This window comes from Pristis pectinata, chromosome 1 (genome assembly GCF_009764475.1).
Source record: "Pristis pectinata isolate sPriPec2 chromosome 1, sPriPec2.1.pri, whole genome shotgun sequence".
Classification (NCBI taxonomy): Eukaryota; Metazoa; Chordata; class Chondrichthyes; order Rhinopristiformes; family Pristidae; genus Pristis; species Pristis pectinata.
In genome coordinates this window covers 45,711,618-45,731,852 of record NC_067405.1, presented here as the reverse complement: position 1 = coordinate 45,731,852, position 20,235 = coordinate 45,711,618, and the positions used below count along the sequence as shown (strand labels likewise).

General features: G+C 38.0%; 1 protein-coding gene across 1 annotated transcript in view; it reads left to right on the top strand.

Moving 5' to 3' along the window:
- dnah9l (dynein, axonemal, heavy polypeptide 9 like) overlaps positions 1-20,235 on the top strand; it is a 242,026-nt gene that overhangs the window by 116,210 nt on the left and 105,581 nt on the right. Inside the window, exons 41-48 of the mRNA XM_052029683.1 lie at positions 1,025-1,173; positions 3,158-3,308; positions 3,546-3,677; positions 6,890-7,063; positions 9,054-9,258; positions 11,087-11,252; positions 13,390-13,492; positions 18,467-18,706. Coding sequence (XP_051885643.1) covers positions 1,025-1,173; positions 3,158-3,308; positions 3,546-3,677; positions 6,890-7,063; positions 9,054-9,258; positions 11,087-11,252; positions 13,390-13,492; positions 18,467-18,706 — 1,320 coding nt within the window. The remainder of the gene's footprint in view (positions 1-1,024; positions 1,174-3,157; positions 3,309-3,545; positions 3,678-6,889; positions 7,064-9,053; positions 9,259-11,086; positions 11,253-13,389; positions 13,493-18,466; positions 18,707-20,235) is intronic.

Below are 20,235 nucleotides of genomic sequence, written 5' to 3'. Positions count from 1 at the left end.
CAAGTCTAAGCCAACATTTTAAGCTTCAGTAAAGTATTCCAAATTGAATTCCAAATTTTCAAAATAAGGAAATACACCACTGTATCCTTTTGATAATATTGTACAAATTATTTTCAGAAGGAATGAGCTTTTGATTCTATACTCAACTTTTAACAAGCAACATTACATTTTTCATCCAGCCTAATGGAAAATTAGAAGTTTCTTAAACCAATTTTAAATTTATTAAATTGGTTATGCTACCTACTAGCTCAAGGGTATCCTTAAATAAAAATTTAATGTCTTTTTCACGTTGGTTATTTCTACCTTTGTAACATTTGCCCAATTCTGCCCCATTTGCAGCTCATCTCCTGAGACCCTCTTCCATGCCTCTGTTAGCTCTGGACTTGATAGTTCAATGCAAGCCCAATCAATTGACTGTAGTCTACTCTTCATTAATTTCAGGTCATTCGAGTTTCTCCTGCTCGTGTCCAGTCTTGTATCATCCCATTCACCCATAAAGCTTGCTGACCTATATTGGCTCCCAGTTAAGCAAGTATTGACTTTTAAAATTCTTACCTTTGTTTTCAATTAAAATTCTCAACTTTTTGAATCCTTTCACAACCCCACTCTATGTTAGTTTGCTCTGTCCCTATAACCATCTGAAATATCTATGCTCATTCCAGAACTAACTTGTATCATGTATCATAGTTATGCCTTCAGCTATCGAAGTAATGAACTACAGGATTCCCTCCCTAATCCTTTCCACGTTGCTATCTTGCTTGCCTGTGATGTTGCTCCTTAACTTAAAATTTAACTCTTTGAAGATTTAGGCCATTTGCCCTAATACTGCATAGGTGACTCTATCATTAATTTATTTGGTAACACTCCTGCAAAGTGCTTTGGGATATTTTTGCAACATTAAAGTTGTAAATAAGAAGTTGTTATTGTTACCTTGCAACATATTTTGATACATTCAAGGCTAAGCATTGAGATGTTGAACTGCTAATCTAACATTATCCAATGTAATTTTTTTCTCTGTCCCCAGGTACTGACTTTAGCAAGCAATGAGCGTATATCTTTGACACCATCCATGAGGTTATTATTTGAAATCAGTCATCTACATGCAGCAACTCCTGCTACAGTGTCCAGGGCTGGCATAATATATGTCAATCCACAGGATTTAGGATGGAGTCCGTAAGTAGCTTGTGGATTTGAACTTCACTTTGAATTAAAACAAAGTACTGGAAATACTCACCAGGTCAAACAGTATCTCTGGAAAAAGAAACAGAATTAACGTTTCAGGTTAAAAACCCTTTGTCAGAATTTCAACCTGAAACATTCGTTCCGTTTCTTCTTCCACAGATGCTGTCTGATATTTTCATTGTTTCCTGTTTGTATTTCAGATTTCCACTATCTGCAGATTTTTTAAAAAAATGTTTTCTCTGGAATAGCTTAGCTGTCTCACTTTTCTAAAACCTGTTCAGATTACAAAAACACACCATTACAGAATTCACAAATCATGACCCAAAAATCTGAAAGATGGAATAAAATTCACTCTCTCAGAATTTATGTGAAAAAAGTAAATGAATCAACATTTTTTTTTCAGCTCTCGTTTTCTTGACACATATTCAGATGATGTGGCTCTGTGTTACAACAAATCGCAATATGGCCCATTTTCTGGGAACATGAACATGAAGGGTGGCAAATGTTGTTCCTTTGTTTAAGAAAGGGAGTAGGGATAACTCTGGGAATTACAGACCAGTGAGTCTTAATTCAGTGGTGGGCAAATTACTGGAGAAGATTCTTAGAGACAGTACTTATGGGCATTTGGAGAAGCATAGGCTGATGAGGGACAGTCAGCATGGCTTTGTGAGGGGTAGGTCATGCCTCACGAACCTGATTGAATTCTCTGAGGATTTGACAAAGCACGTTGATGAAGGTAGAGCTGTGGATGTGGTGTGCATGGATTTTAGTAAGGCATTTGATAAGGTTCCTCATGGAAGGCTCATTCAGAAAGTCAGGAGGCATGGGATCCAGGGAAACTTGGCTGTGTGGATTCAGAATTGGCTCGCTCACGGAAGACGTGGTGGTAGATGGAACGTATTCTGTCTGGAGGTCGTTGATTAGTGGTGTTCTGCAGGGTTCTGTTCTGGGACCCCTGCTCTTTGTGATTTTCATAAATGACTTGGATGAGGATGTGGAAGGATGGGTTAGTAAGTTTGCTGATGATACAAAGTTTGGTGGTGTTGTGGATAGTGTAAAAGGTTGCTGTAGATTACAACAGGATATTGATAGAATGCAAACCTGGGCTGAGAAGTGGCAGATGGAGTTCAACCCGGAAAAGTGTGAAGTGATACACTTTGGGAGATCGAATTTGAAGGCAGAATACAAGGTTAATGGCAAGACTCTTAGCAGTGTGGAGGAACAGAGGGATCTTGGGGTCCACATCCATAGATCCCTCAAGGTTTCTGCGCAGGTCAATAGGGTTGTTAAGAAGGCGTACGGTGTGTGGCCTTCATTAATCGGGGTATTGAGTTCAAGAGCCGCGAGGTAATGTTGCAGCGGTATAGAACTCTGGTTAGACCATACTTGGAGTATTGTGTTCAGTTCTGGTCACCTCATTATAAGAAGATGTGGAAGCTTTAGAGAGGCTGCAGAGGAGATTTATCAGGATGCTGCCTGGATTAGATGGCATGTCTTATGAGGATAGGTTGAGCGAGCTCAGGGCTTTTCTCTTTGGAGAGAAGGAGGATGAGAGGTGACTTGATAGAGGTGTACAAGATGATCGAGTGGATCGATACTTTTGCCCAGGGTGAAAATGGCTAACACGAGGGAACATAATTTTAAGGTGATTGGAGGAAGGTATAAGGGGGATGTCAGGGGTAAGTTTTTTACACAGAGTGGTGGGTGCGTGGAGCACACTGTCGGCAGAGGTTGTGGGGGCAGATACATTAGTGACATTTAAGAGACTCTTAGACACATGAATGATAGAGAAATGGAGGGCTATGTGGGAGGGAAGTGTTAGATAGATCTTAGAGCAGGATAAAATGTTGGCACAACATCGTGGGCTGAAGGGCCTGTACTGTGCTGTAATGTTCTATATTCTATGATCCACCCAGTAACGTGGGGTCACCTGCACTTTTAGTTATATATGCTATCACTTTTCATTCCTTTGTAGATATGTCACTAGCTGGATTGACGCTCATGAAGCCCAGTCAGAGCGGGCAAATCTTACTATTCTGTTTGAGAAGTATGTTCCTATTTGTCTGGAACAAGTGCGTTGTAATCTTAAAACTATTACTCAAACTCCTGAAAACAGTATTGTACAGGTACAAAGCATTTTTGATTTAATGATTTTGTTTGTAATTTAATGATTTTGATGAGAATATTGTAGCATCTGGGTTATTATCACCACTTTCAATTGTTAAAGTTCTTTTGAATAGTATATTTTTTAATCTTGAAAGTTATGTCATTGAAGGAGCCCACTTGACTTGTGTCAGTCTTGATTTATATCTATATGTTTTAAAGTTTTTGATTGTTTCACAAAACATTTTCTTCTCTTGTAGACCTTATGTTCTTTATTAGACTGCTTATTAACACCAAAAAATACTCCCCCAGACGCTCCACGTGAGATCTATGAGATGTACTTTGTGTTTGCTTGTGTCTGGGCTTTTGGTGGAGCACTATTACAAGATCAAGTAAGTTTCAGTCATTTTTCTTTTTATTTGAAACTTGTTTTTTATTGGAGCAGTTAAACAAAAAAGGCACTTAATAAGTAGAGAACTATAAGAAAAAAATCTTCAAAAAATTGGCCAGTGATTTTGAACATAAACTAGATATCTAAATAATCATTGATATCTACCAATGACATTTTTAGGCTGACTAGAAATTTAGACTAGCTGAGGATTATTAACAAAGAAAACTATTTTAAGGTAACTTGTGCATTTGTTTAATGTCTAAGTATCTTAATTGCAGGATTGTGTCTGGTGGAGCACTGTTATCAAATAATAAGAGATGACCTTGACAGTGCTGAAGAACCCGTGCACATCATGTCTATCAGCTAGTAGCTGGGCCTTGTGCACTCTTTCCACCTACCAGATGTTTTTAAGTCATGGGTTTCTTTTTTGCTGAATCTCAGTCTTTAGTTCCCTGTAGAGCTGTTGCTTTTCCCTGGAGCTACAAATCCAAAAATGCCTTGCATTTGTAACTAACTCCCGGATCTTCTGGTCATTTTCATCAAACCAGTTCTGATGGTTCTTGGAAGAAAAACCAGGAGAATCTTCATGGTGAAAATTATGGTGAACCTCAGAGCAGTCCGGGCACCATGGGGACTGTCTGGGTCTTCCTGGCTGAAGGTTGACAAGTTGTCTATGTGGTATCATCAAAGAAGAGCTACCTTTGCACTGTCCTTAGAACTTTGACCCTGTAATGTTTTCATCAATATTTCTGTTGATGCTGTTTGTTTCAATCCAAACATCCAAGGTCCCACCCCACTAACACCTAAAAACAAAGGAGAAAATATCGAGAACAGAGGCGGTCAATGTCCATTGGAAGGAACACACTGAAAACCTCCACCTGTGTGATTCGGTCCTTGACATGGGTGCCCTTAACCCCATCTCTCAGCAACCTTTTGGGTCCAACCTTGCCAACACATTAAACCAACAAGGTCAAAAAATCTTTCTGCCAATTAAAAGAATAACAAGGCCTCAGGAGCAGAAAGTATCCCTGGTGAAATTCTAAAACTCGACTGATGAGGAACTTTAGTCACAAATCCACAATCTTGTTGCCCATATCTGGGAAGTGAAGAATATGTTAAGGGACCTCGGATGTCATACTCTGGGCCTTTTTCAAGAAAGAAGATAACTACTTGAGTGTCTCCCTGCTACCTGGCACAGGGAAAGTGGTCACCAGCATCCTCCTCAACTACCTCCTCACAGTGGCTGAAGAGCTGCTCCCTGAAATGCATTATTGATTCTGTCCAATTAAGAGGCACAGTGAATATGTTCTTCATCATACAACACTCCAAGAGAAACGTAGAAAGCAGCATCGACCATTATTCATAGCCTTTTTCTGCCTCGCTTGATTCCTTTAACCACAAGGGCCTATGGAGCACCCTCAAATTTGACTTGGAGAAATTTATCTTCATCTTATCTCTGCTTTATGATAGCATGCAAGCTGTGATCTGAGCAAGTTTCGGTGCAGACTGGTGGCTGTGTTAGTTCTGATACTTATTAAAAAAATCTTTCATGTGCTTCTTGTCTCTTGAAAAACTGGAGTGGAATGGCATTAATCTACAGGACCAATGTGAAATTTTACAACCTACACTGCCTCCATTTCAAAACCAAAGTCACTCCAAACTCTGTAGTGCTATGTACAGACCATGCTTGTACTTGCACATGTACAGAGGCCAAGATCCACATCGTTAACTTACTGAAACATACAAAAGGATAGGCCTTGCACTGAATATTGGTAAAAATAAATCTTCCACCAACTTGCCATCATTTTACCACACTGACCACCCGACCCCTCAAGCCCCCATCCACACCAGTAAAGGGTCAAAATGAGACCCAGGAAAAAGTAAACCACTTCCCATATCTCAGGAGCCACCTTTCAGCAAAGGAGACATCAATGAGGAAGTTCACCTTTGCCTTCAATGCATGAGCTCAGCCTTTGGCTGACTGAAGAAATGGCTGTATAAAGAACAAAAATCTGGCACAAATCTCATGATCCGCCAGGCAGCAGTGAACTATGTCCTCTTATATACTTCTGAGACTTGGACAACCTACAGTTGACACTTGTGGCACTAGAGTGATGCCACCAAGACTGTCTCCGCAAAATCCTCCAAATCACTGGTGTGACAAGTAAACCATCATCAACATCCTCTTCCAGGCCAACATCCCCACATTGCAGCCCTTTAGTCAGGCCATATCATTCTCATGCCCAACACCAGCCTGTCAAAATACATTATTTCAAGTTTTGTCATGGGAAGAGGTTACAAGGTGGACAGAGAAAAATGATTCAAGGATATCCCCAAAGCCTTGTTGGAGAAATGCAGCATCCCCACTGACACTTGGGAATCCTTGGCCTATGACTTTCAAAGTGGAGATGGAGCATTTAGGATGCCACTAAGAACATGTGGAAACTCAATGTGAAATGGTGTAATGCGCACACCACTTCACAAACTATCCACTCGCCTTCCTGATCAGGTATTTCTTCTCCCATCTGTGGACGAGTTTGTAGTTCCCACCCTGGCCTCATTATTCAGCTCAGAACCCACAGAAGTGGAATGGAAGCAAGTCATCTTTGCTCTCGAGAGACCAAGAAAATTATAGGAGATAAATACAAGTTTATAAAAGTGGTGAAGAGAGAAAACTTGTTTATTCTGTTATTGATTCCTGGGACAATCCTGTGAGGGATGTTCAAATAGGATGGTTCCATTCTCACTGGAGCTTAGAGGAATGAAAGGTAATTTCCTTGAAACAAAAGATTCTTAGAGGAACTTGGGGTAGTTGGTGAGCAGATATTTCTTTTGGAGAGTCTTGAACTAGGGAACATAATATCATGATGATGGTCACACAATAAGGACTGAGAGAAGAAGTAATTCCTTTGGGGGTTGTGAATCTTTGAAATTCTACCAAAGAGGGTTTTGGGTTCTGATTCCTTGAGTATATTCAAGGCTGGGGTGGCAATAGATTATTGTTGAGAGTCATGGGACTTGGGACTGGGTGGGCAAGTGGACAAGGTACATGATCAGACAGATTCATATTGGAAAGGCAAGTCATTCTTGATAGGCTGTGTGGCCCACTTTTCCTATTTTATGTGCTAGGTTCTTATTTTGACTTAAGTTTTTGTATTTAATGACCTCCCAATAATGTAATATAAAAGCTGATTGTGGCTTTTCTTTTACTAGCTTGTTGATTACCGAGTTGAATTTAGTAGATGGTGGACCAAAGAGATGAGAACCATTAAATTCCCATCCCAAGGGACGGTCTTTGATTATTATATTGACTGTGATACTAAAAAGTTTGCTCCATGGACAGATAAAGTCCCAACTTCTGAAATGGAACCAGATGCCCCTCTACAGGTAGGATATATCAGAACAGGTTCCAGAGCACACTTGCAAGTGAAAAGACATTCATACAGAATGGAATTACTTTTGTTTCAAACAGGAATTAAGTGGTACATAACCGGCTTTCAGCCAACTAAATGTCACCAAATTGGATGTTGCTTTAATGTGGTTGGACTCAAAATTCAGTGGAACAAAGTACAGATAGTTTAAAAATTCAAGGTTGATGGTGACTAGGACTGGTATTGATATGGCTCTTTCAAATCCCTGCTGTATATTTAAATTTTAATGTTTCCATCATTTGTTCGTAAGTGTGAATTAACAGCCTTGATCTTTCTCTTTAGTTACTTTTCTGAGAAAGGACTCGAATTTAATTCAACACTGTAGATTTAGTGCTTTTCTATATTCCACCAGGCAGAATCAATAATGTGACTGAAGTGAAGAAGATAAAAATTTATGGTATCTTGCAATTTAATGGTTGAAAAGATGCAATTTGAGAGATCATAAATTGTGAAGGAGTTTATGCTTCATTGCCTCTGATTCACTGCTTGCTGTTAGAACTTGATTTGTGACTGTCCATGATGTGTGATTAATGATGTGATCAATGCTTACCTCTGTGCAAGACTTCATTGCTAATGCTCTTCATTAGAATAAATAAAAGATGGTAATTTAAAAAGAAACTTTGTAACATATAATGTAAAATAGCAGTTTTTGCTTTGGGAGACTTACTGTCTTAAGCACTGCCTTTAGTATGTCCATCTGCACTGCACTGACGATTAGTTTTATTTTTCGAATATTACAGAAACTCGTGTTGTTTCAACTAACCTTCATAATTATTATTACAGTGGGTGAAAAGAATTGTAGGAACGGCAAGGTCCAGGCCACTTTGTTGGTGGTAAGATCTGCCCAACAACTTTGATCATATTGTAACCAAACAAAGATAAATAATGTAATTTGCAGCAGTTTTGAAATAGCTTATCTATGTAAATTACAAGATAAACTTTGCTGAAAGCTATATATTTTCTGCCTAATCAGCCCTGATATTATTGACAGAAGCATATCAGTAAACACAATTTTGCAATTTTGTCTTTTTATTTGGTAATTGCACTTGTTTTCAAATTTACTACATAAAGGTCTCTTGCTTAAAATGTATTTTGCAAAGAATTTTCAAATGATATTCTATCAATGTTAAAATTAATGTCTTCCACCTCCATTATATAGAAAGTGTTCAGCTACATGGGTATTAATTGCATTTCATTACACTTTTGATTTTTAACAAAAGCATTGCTGTTTACTTGCATGTTTAAAATATGTTTCTGAATTCACTAAAATGAACTGCAGTAGTCCACACAAATGTGTCTGATATACTATGATATCTTGTACAACATTTTTTAAAGATGTTGATTTAAAACACTCATAAAAGACTTTGTTATAAATTCCTATTCATGCTTCCTGTAGAATTCTATTATGATACATTTTGAAATTGGTGCTTTTTCCTAAAGTTTAAGAAAGATCCAATTTTGGGATTTGCAATTAATAAATAAATCTGGCAACATGTCCCTATAAATCTGAAGGCTTGCACGTAGTCTAGGCTGACACTTCATTGGAGTATTGAAGAAAGACTGTATTGTGCAATATGCTGTCGTTTGAGATGGACATCAAATTTGGACCTTGTCAGCTTGTTCCAGGTGAACATCAGGCCTTATACCTCCTATTTAAATAAAAATTAGAGTATTTCCCCAATATCCACAATCAACACTAATCAATTAAGATATCTGGGTCTTTATTTAATTTACTCTACATGAGACATTTTTTGCAATTTGGGATTTCAAAATGAAAGTGGTACTCTGGCGCAATCTGAAAATGAGAAACAATGCTTTAGAAATGTATATTATTTACTAATAGGCAGGAAACATGCAGTTGTAAGAACTATTGTAATAATTAATGCTTTATGATAATATCACCACTACAACATTTCAGATGTATGTTTTTCTATTTCTGTAAATAGGATGTGCTTGTTCATACTCAAGAAACTGTTGGCCTGAAATATTTCATTGATTTACTTGTGGAAAAAGGAAAACCAGTGATGTTGGTTGGGAATGCAGGGGTCGGAAAGACTATTCTTGTATCAGAGGAAACTTCAAAGCTAACCGAAAATTATACTGTAACTAAAGTTCCTTTTAACTACTATACAACCTCAGCCATGCTTCAGCGTAAGTACTTCCTGGCTTGCTTTAATGGTAATTGTACAATTTAGTTGTGGAATTTAGAAAATTTTATTTTTGTCTCTGTTAGACAACTGATTTGAGTTACTTTGTTGTAACAAAGCACACAGGGTTAAGTTCAGTTAATGCCAGCTTTCCCTGAAATTCCTAAAATTAAACTGTTACTTTCTGGCTAAAATTTGCATTCCTGCATAACATATGGAGGCATATGCAATTTTGGAGGTTTGATATGCATGATTGATTGCAGCCAATGTGTGTGAATAGGTGTCCGTCTGGCAGTTTATTTGGTGTATTTGGGACAAATCAATGCAACTGCCCGTTGCACTTGAAAACTTCAGGGTAGTAATTTTTGATTGGCAGCTATACTTGAAGTGAAATGTGGGTCAGAGTTGTAAGTAGGGTTGTGACAAGCTACCTTGTAGTTCTCTTGATGGACATTTGTGGCCAGGGTTTTTTTCCAAATATAGCATCATATTAGTCTGCTTACCTGTCTGCCTCTATTCAGTCCAAGCAGAGAAGACAAGTTTGATTCCATGTGTTGGACAGATAACAGCTAATGAACCATATACAAGATTCTAGTTTTGTTAAATAGTTCAAAGCAATTAGATTTATCAATTTTTGATGTAAATATTATGCAGGATAGATTGTAAATCTGCAATGCTCATTGTGAAATAAGCCACCTGTTAATTTATAATACATCTCAGACTGATAGTTTATTCAACTTGTCAACCAAATACCTGGAGTCAATTGATGACAAGGTTGTAGTGTAACTTTAAAAGCCACCATCTGTGATCTTGATCTGATACTATTTTGCAATGTACACTTCCAACATCAAAAAATAATGCAAATTAATTATTGTAAGTGAGGTTATATAAATTGGCATATGTCTATTTTTGCATCCAAGTCTGACCCCTGTCTTCACCCTGCTATCAAGGACTCTTATCCCAGCATGCATGCAGAAGCTCTAAAAATTGAGTAGTCAGTTACCAAATGCTTTAAATGACCTGCCTCATTGCCACATTTCAATTATCGATTACAGTGACCTCTAGAATTACATGTATCCCCACTTGAGATCTAACAGATTACTATCAGATTGTATAACTTGCAATAACTAATCTTGATTCTGTATATCTTTATGTATCAACAAGAAATTCTAATTCATAAATACATTGTTGTCACAATCCTGTCCCTTGAATGGTAATATAATTTGATTCATGTGGTTAATGTATTACATTGGTTGAAAAATATTTGTAATATCTGCTCTGACATTACCTTTACTATCAATCTTACTGCTCCAGACTGGGATGGGCAACACATGACTGTCAATGCATACCTTTAGGGAAGATAAATTTTACATTGCAAAGGATCAGGTGCTATTGACTGATTCCTGGAAACAGTAATTAACCTCCTGTTTTCACTTCTGGAATACAGTGATTGTGCATGCAGGCCACCCTTTATTCCTGGTTCAGTTCCAATGTGCTGAATGTGGCTGTAACTAAGAGTTATTGTGACATCAACGGCTCACTTTCTGGAAGAAGCCTCCATACAAGTCCCAGCAGAGATGGGGATTCGTCCTCTAAACTAATTCATAGCAGACTGCATCAGCTGGGTACATGATCATCAAAGGCCTATTGTATTTTTTTAATGATTTAATGTATAGGGATGTCAGAAAATTATTTGTTTCATAACTTAAATGGGCCCATAGTTCAATTTGCTTTTTTTATATAACATTAATTATGTTGTGTATATTGAAAAGTTCTTCAAATTTGATCACTCTGAAGAAATCATTGTCATGCAGTTTTTTTAATTAACACAGGGGTTCTTGAGAAACCTTTAGAAAAAAAGGCTGGAAGAAATTATGCTCCTGAAGGCACAAAAAGGCTGATTTATTTTATTGATGATCTTAATATGCCTGAAGTGGATGCCTATGGTACAGTCCAACCACATACTCTAATCAGGCAACATCTGGATTATGGCCACTGGTATGTTTCACCTGTTATTTTATTTTATTTATGGTGATACTGATAACTGTATAAAGAAGGAACAATTATGGTGTGAATTTTAAAAGTTTGGTGCTTGAAGAAAGGTGTATGGAATGTTTCAATAAATGGAGGCCCAACTGCCCTTCCTACTATCATCCTTCTCCACCTGTCTGAATGTTATTACATTGAATGCCATCTCCTTTGATTGCATGTTCTTCCTCCAGGTGAAGGGTGTTGCTATGAAAACCACTTACAGGTCCTAGCAATGCCTGCATCTTTGTGGGATATGTAGAGCATTTTTTTTTTACCCTGCTCCAGTCTTTTCTATCAATTCTTTTTGCATTACATCGGTATCTGTATCTCTGCTGCTTCCTGTTCTCACTCTGAACTTGTACAGTTTCTTCAACTCTTCAAATTTCCCCACCCCTCTTTCACCTTTACATGGTCCATCTCAGGCTCTTCCCTTTCCTGCCTTCACTTTTAAAATCTTTATTAAAGGGGATTGGCTAATATCTAATTATAAGCCCACAGATTCCCATAACTATCTTGAATATGCTTTGCCCATCCTGCTTCCTGTAAAATTCCATTCTTCCAGGTTCTTGACAGCTCTGTTCATTGAGCATGACACCAATTTTCCTGTTACCTGTCACTTTAATTCTTCATCCCTTGCTTGCTTTGACCCCTCTGTACCCATCTGTATCCAGTGAACCTAAATGTTAACTTGAACAACTGCTCCCCATCTTCTGACATGACATATGTAATGTTCTGGATTCGGCAGTTGCTGATGATGAGAATTCCCAGTCCTTGCGGTTTCTTTTCTCATCTCAGATAATGATTTTGCTGCTTCCATTCTGGCTATTTTCAGGCTTATCTTTTGTTTCGTGTATGATGACCATCCTTTCTCACAGTGTATTATAATCTCTTCTTGTCATTTAATTTCTCCTGCATCTTATTCTTTCACAGATCTTCTCTACTGTTGCCCTGTTTGTCTGAATATTAACTCTTGCTTATCACTAACTTATCTCAGTCCAAGGATCAAAATGTTAATGTTGTTTCTCAACAGCTAGTGTCTGACCTGTTAAGTATTTCTAACACTTTCTGTTCTTAACCCAGATTTGCAGCATCAATAGTGCTTTTTTAGCTGCTCTTATTACGTAAAGGACATATGAAACAAAAATGCCCATTGATAACATTGTGTTGGTTGGTCTAACAAAATAAAGCATCTTCACCTAGTCTAATTCTCCTGACTGTGCGATCTTAACAGTCATCAGTTGGTTCTAATGGGATGGCCACTTAACTCCTATGCTCGACATGAGACTCCCAAAACAGACATGAGTTCTGTCATAAGAAGAGATTACCAGGTGGACAGAGGAAATGATTGGGATATTCGCAAGGCTTCCTTAAAAGTGTATCATCTCCACCCACTTCTGGGAATCCCTAGCCTCAAGTTAAGAAAAGAACGTTCAGGATGGTGTTGAGAATTTATGAGTGCATTTGTCATAAGCACACGGAAGCCTGGCGTAAATGGCAGAAGGAACTTGCCACCTCCCACAGTACCCACCTTCATGCCTGTTGTACCTTACCTCCTGCCTATCCCACTTGTGACAGAGTCTGTTGACCTCATCACTCACTTCAGAACCCACTGATCTGAAATGGAAGCAAGTCATCTTCGACATTGAGCAGCTACTTAGGAAGAACAGTTGCTTCAAAATTTGACAGATGATACTTTCAGAATTCTAATAATTGCTATCAATAAATGGGCTCATACTTTAGCGTCAGAATTAGCTTTACTCAATCTTTAGCCATCTAAATTGACAAACATTAATCTGTAAAATGAGTTTACAGTAAGATGAGCTGTGATGTGGCTGAATAAAATGAACATCGTCAATGCATAAGTGGGCACATTTCTGACCTTAAGCAATTGAATAACGTGTTAGCTGTATTAAGGTAAGGATTTTAATAGATACACAGTATTTTACTCATTTCTGTCAACTGTGGAAAAGGAATACTTACTAAATGTCATCACCAGAAAAGTGGATGAACCCAGAAAAGTACAGTCCTAAACAATACAGGAAAAATGTGGGAAATGTGTAAAATGCCAAGTACTTGACTGACTGTTGTTTCTTTTTGTCATTAGGTATGACAGACAGAAGTTAGTTCTGAAAGAAATTCATAATTGCCAATACATCACTTGCATGAATCCTGCAGCTGGCAGTTTCTCCATAAATATGCGTCTTCAGGTAAGACTATCCTCTGCTGAAGGTAGTAGTTTTCAGGATAATTCTGCTTGCATTAGAACATAAGAAAAATAAAGGAGAAAGGAAAGTCACTGGTTCCTCATGGCCCTTTCTTTTAGCATTCTGAAAAATTTAGCCTACATTCCAGCAATGTATGTGCCTTGTTTACCAGGCTGTTCTAAATATGGAAAATAATTTACTTTTCATCTCCTGTATTAGTTGCAATTTCACAATTTCAAATGTTTGCTCTTTGGTCTAACCTCCTTTACACATCACTTTTTATCATTTAGGTCAGTAGTTTAAGTCTTTGTACCGTCTCCATGATGTGCATCTTCCTTTTTCTGGTGTGGTAATTAAAACTGTACTTAAGTGTAGTTTAACTGTGTTAACAGCCTCAGTGAACCTGTAATCTGTTTTGTTATTCCAATGTTCTATTCTGACTTCAAACAAAATTCCTTTATTCCAGATAAATTTCAGATCATACAGTAATTACTTGTGTATTTGTGATATTTTGTTTGAGTATTTTTATAGCTGATGTTTGATGTTCTCTACAATAAAAGAACAATTACTAGCAATAACTTAATTTCATTAATTTGTACCATTCTAACGGTATGTGACTTATAATGAATGCCCTTCGTATGCAGTGAATCTTTGGGTGATTGAAAATAACCCAATTACTAAATGCTTCCCTAGTGGGAAACAAAGCACTGCTGTTGGCTACAGCTCTCTGTCTTGGGGATCCAAAGACTGTCCAGTCTGTACCTTTGTAGCAAAGTTTCCCTTACAGTTCAAGGGGTTTCTGTTGGCCATGGCATTGAGCATGAATACTTTATTCACAGTTTACAGAAATGGGCAAATTGCTATTGACCCATATAAAATTCATATATTTACACAGCTAACAAGTTGTTCAACTGCTTAAAATCTTAAGGAGTCAGAAAATTAGCTATGCACTGAGAAGGTTCAATGTGTTCAGCCACATCACAGCTCAACTTACTGTGAACTCAATTTACAGATTGAAACCTGTAAACTTTGATAGCTAGAAGTTGTGAAAGCAAATTTTCACCCAAAAGTATGAGCCTATTTATTCATAACAACTATTCTGAAGTATCATCTATGGAATTTTGGTGGTTCTTTGGTAGTGTCTTTGACTTCAGACTTTGAGTTTACTGCTGGATGTTCATGACAATATAATGGCAGATAAATCTTACAGATGGAGCATCATTATCACAGGCACTTATAATTTTTCCAAGTAAATTTAACTGACCATAGCTTCATCTTTGAATCTAAATTCCAAGGTTCCATAAATGTTTCTAATTTGTCTATCACTAATGTAAATGACGTAGCCATCGATGCATATCTGGCCAAATAGAATGTTGGAACACCACACATCAAATTGCACTCACTTAAAAGAAAATCCAGAATGGAACAATGTCATCCATTACACCATACATGGAAAATAGTGAGGAGTTTGACTCTTGCAAATCTGGACCCATTTTTTTCAACAATGTCAAATTTGAATCCTTTGAATCATGATTTTGCTCTTATCACATCATTGACATTTCAAAGTCATAAATGATGTACTATTTAACCACCATACTTTCTGACTTGTCTGCAGTGTTTATGTGGATGATCACAACATATTCCCCCGGTGCCTCTCCTGCCCATCTAGCTGGGCAGAACACCAATCTTGTTCCATTGTTATCTATCCAGTCACAGCCAGAGAATTATTTGAAATAGTTCTTGAACCATTAATCTCCGCTATCCCCATGAACGTATGCTTGACCTAATCCTAGTTATGACTACCTGTTGCCTCTGAGAAAAAACATCTGAAAACACAGTTTTCGGTGAGAAAACTGATTCTGTCCAGCTGTAGTTCCTCACCACCTCAATCAACCTCGTCACTTTGCTTAAATTGACAGACTGTTATTAATGGATAAACAAATTTCCCCCAACTGATCATTGAGAAGACTGGAGATATTACCCTTTCCCTAACAGCCAACTCCATCCCTCTTATTGGAAAGAGTCTGACACTGAGTAAGGCAGATCACAACTTGGGTGTCATTTTTGATCCACTGGTGAATAATCTATCATAGTAAAAGCTATCTATTTCTATCTCCACAACATCTCTTGATTTCCTCCCCTAGACCCAGCTCATTTGTTAAAACCCAAATCCATGCTTTTGTTATCTTTTAACTCTGATTCTTTCAGCACTCTTGGCTGGCTTCACACTTCTATTGTTCATTAACATGGTCCTGCAAAACTTTCTGCTTGAATCCTAATTCTCAACAAGTCCTGCTCTGCTTTGCTTTCTGACTAATTTACAATGCTCTCCTGTTAAGTATTGGGCTTGTTTTAAGGTTCTTGATTTTTGTCTTCACTTCTATGATCTTTTACTGCCTGACAACTTTACACAATATCTGTACTCCTCTGATTCTGGTCTCTTAACCATTCCAATTTTGGTAATTATGACTGGAGACCATGCCTTCAGCTGTCAAGGACTTTTTCTTTGGAACTCCCTCATTAAACCTCTGTATCTCAACCTCTTTCCTCTTCTAGGGCATTCCCAAAAACCTAGAAGTTCCTATTGAACTATACTTCTGCCCTGGTGTCACCTTATGCAGTTTTATTATTAAACTATGTGTAATAACACATCTCTGAAATGCCTTGGAATATTTTACTTTAAAAATCTTATATAAATTCAGGTTGTTGTGTTGAGTGTTATTCTCACATCAGTTGCCTCACTAGCAAAGGCATCAGTGATCTTTGCAATTGGGTTTTTTTTGGAATCTTGAATATATTTCACCCCTTTTCATCTTGCAGATTCATCAGCAGTTTATATCTGAAATATATATAGCACTGTAAGTAGGGATGCTTGCATTAAGCATCTTCACCTGGGGGGGGGGCAGATATGAGTATACATTGCAGTACTAGACACTGTTGTTTAGTGGAGGGTTTATTGCCTTTGGCACAACATTGGAGTCAAGTTTGGGATGTGGCTTGACAAACACTTATTAGGTTGGTCAGCATGTGTGGAATGAAAAACAAAGTTAATGTGTCAGGCTGAAGACCCTTCAGTTCTCAGTCATTGGTAGAGGTAGTAAGGGAGAAGCTGCTGCTCAAAAGGAGGCTCAAGCTACTCAGCAACTAATAATAAACTGATGGAGGCCTGGAGCAGAGAGGACAATCCAGGGAATAGTTGCAAAGCATTTTTTGACAAGATTCTGCCACACAATGATGCTGCTTGACCTTGAGGAAATCTTCAACGATGCTATAGGCAATGAAATTCCTGGATGTCATGTTGGCTTAGGATCTGAGGGTGCTGAATTTGTTGAATCTGAGAATGAATTGACTGTGGAATCAGCACTAGAGTGGAGCCATGGTACAGCGGTTGATGGTCAATTCACAGTGTGGACAATATATTCAAAATGCATGACACAAACGGCAAAATTTGAGAATACTTGTTACACGTAAGGGGCAAGTTCTGATGCAAAGGAAGATGGACATTAACATACATAACAGCAGTTGGGAGAAGGAGGGGAAAGAAATGAAGGTGATCACCAGCTGTGATTGAGAATGGGCTAAATCCAACCAAAACTTCAGGAGTGGTGACAGTATTGGTAGCCTCAAAACCAGAGGGGTGTCTACACTCTGAAGTTTGGATGCAAAGGAGGTTGATTACAAAGTGGGTGAAAACAAGAGCTAGGCCTGAGCAAGTGAAAGGGTTTGAAGAGAGAGTGGATGCTAGCTCCCATCATTCAGCTTACGTGCCTGATAAGTGTGGCTTGGGACTTCAGACTGAAAATAATTTGACTGTGAAAGAAGTGATAAGCAAAAATCCAGCAGTTTTGTTCGTGATCTGGGCAATGAAAGATTAAGCCCCATGCAGCCAGTGAATCTTGTGTCCTCTCAGTATATTGTGGCCCCATCACAATATGACTGTAGCTGGAGTTTACTCGCAGAAGCAGTGAGTGGATCCACAGCAAAATTTCAATAGGGAAATAGGAGAGAAGCATTGTTTAAGAATGGACAGAGGAGGAGGGTCATGATGGCATCAAATTAAAGGCAAGATTGTGATAGAGACCAAAGTTTTTTTTTGACTTCATGGTACGTGATAGAGTACCAAAAACACACTGTAGAATTGTACCTGTTGTAGTTTTTACTTAGCTTTATTATATTGTGGTAAGGGCTTTGTAGACAGCTCATAACATTTTCAGAGGTGATAGGTTCAGCTTGCAGTGAAGGAGGGGACTGAGCAATTGAATGAATTTGAATTTAGAACTGGTTATTAATGTAAATAGTTAATCTACTGTAAATTCTTGTGTGTAAATGGGTTCATTCATTGGATGGTTTAAGGGAACAATGTATTTTTTTAATATAGTATGTGTATGGCACTTTTAAGAAATGGTTGAATCATGTGTGATTGATACTTGTGTAGTTGGAAGTTCATTATCTTAAAGAATGTTCTGTTTATAGTTCAACCTGTCGAATCGTTATTGCTTGCACCAATACAAAGAGACCCACAGACACTACAGATGTGTACTATAAGACCTTACAATGGTAAAATGGTAATAGCATATTAAAGACAAAGCATTGACATTGCTGGATTCTTTAAAGAAACATGAAGTCTCTCTAAATGGAAGAATACTAATTAAGAGAGAACTCATTAAACAGAACACACAAGACTATATGTATTACCACTGTAGACAATTCTAAAATTAATTGAATTCCTCACACTCGCATCTTTTCATTTGGATTCAGCTTGCCACTTTAATTCTTTTTGTTACTTATCCATTCTTGCCTCCTGAGTTGTTCATTACAGGAACAATTTTGAAGTTCTCATGCAATACAAGTCAGCCATGTGTTTTATGAGAATTTGAAATTAATAAAAACTTTTTTTCCTTTAGTTGTCTGCTTTCATTTTGTGTTGAAAAAGTTCAATAATCCTGGATTTTGATTTCATATTTTCCTGTTTTGCAGAGGCACTTCTCAGTTTTTGCAGTAAATTTACCAGGAATAGATTCTTTGGCTACGATATACAGTAGTATTCTTAATACTTACTTTCAAGAAAACAATTTCAGTTACAATGTAATGAAAATTGTTAATACTGTTGTTCGGGCTTCTATCTGTCTTCATCAAAAAGTGAGCCAAATCTTCCTACCTACAGCAATCAGGTTCCATTATATTTTTAACTTACGAGATCTGTCCAACATCTTCCAGGTACGTTTACTTGTTCTATGTTGCTTCATGAAACTGGATGTGATTAGATGCCATTAACAATATTTTTTAGAAATAACATTTCAATACACATCTTCCTTTTAAATCTTTTAAAATCAGTATATTTGCTTACAAGTTTGATCATGTGATGTTCTTGATACCTTTTATATTTCCTGTGGTTTTAATGTTGTTAAACACACTATGTACTGTATATCCAAGATAATTTTGTAGCTGAAAATAAAATAGTTAAGATGTTAGCATCTGAAATATCATTTGGGTCATAATATAGAACTTGTGGTATGCACAATGGAGCAACTTGGATGTTTCTGTCAACAAAAGCTAGTTGTGAGTGTGTGAACACCAAAATTGCACCAGAACTGCAAGTGTTTAGTTGTTTACACAGCAGTAGATTCAGACATTGTGCGTGCTCTACCCAACTTGAAATGTCCCAGACTTGTGGAAGATAAGGAAAGCTGCATTTTTCAGTTCTTTCCCGCTGGACTTCACATGGATTCGGTGGCAGAGCCCAGTTTTGCACAGATTCCTCAGTATTACCCTGGGGAATTGTCTCTCAGATCCTGTGCCAAATTAGATCTGGCATAGGTTCCAAGACCCCATTAATTTCAATGGGTATTTGGGGCAAAGATTTAGGAGACAAGCATTGGTGTTGCTTTTAATTATTTGCACTATTCGATGGTTTTGGTTAACTTAATTTAAAAATCAACTTTTTAAAAAGTTTACATCAATTTTAATAGGTTTCAAATATCTTTAAAAGTTGGAAACTTTTAAAGCTATCATAAGTACAAATGGATTTGATAGCTAGCAAAGCACTGTCCCAGTTACCAGCTATCCATGGCATTTTGCGGGCAGAGCTCTTTCCTGTGCATCCATAGACCTATTCACTGCTGAGACTACCTCGCTGGATTCGATTTAATGAATTATCACAATCAGACAAGGCTGGCAATTGGGTTTTCTGCTTAAAAAGGTCATGAGTTTCACTTGGAACTGCCAATTTTAACTAAGGTAACCCGGTGGAAACATGAGATTCTGCAGATGCTGGAATCTGGAGCAACGCACACAAAATGCAGCATCTATGGAGGGAAATAAAGTCAACATTTCAGGTTGGGACCCTTCATCAGGACTGGAAAGGAAGAGAGCAGAAGCTCCTCAGGGGAGGGGGAGGAGCACAAGCTGGCAGGTTTTAGGTGAGTCCAGGTGAGGGGGGGGGGGTGTAGGTGGGTGGGGGAAGGGGGATGAAAGGGAGTGATGTAAGAAGCTGAGAGGTGATAGGTAGAACAGGCAAAGGGCTGAAAAGAAGGAATCCTGTAGGAGAGGACAGTAGACTGTAGAATAAAGGGAAGGTGGTGGGCAGGGCGGGGGTGGGGGGGGGGAAGGAGAACGGGTGGGGGGCCGCAGGAATGAGGGAAAATAAAGGGGGGAAGAAGATGGGAAGGTTACCGGAAGTTAGAGAAATGGATGTTGAGGCCTTCAGTTTGGAGACTACCAAGGCAGAATATGAGGCTTTGTTCCTC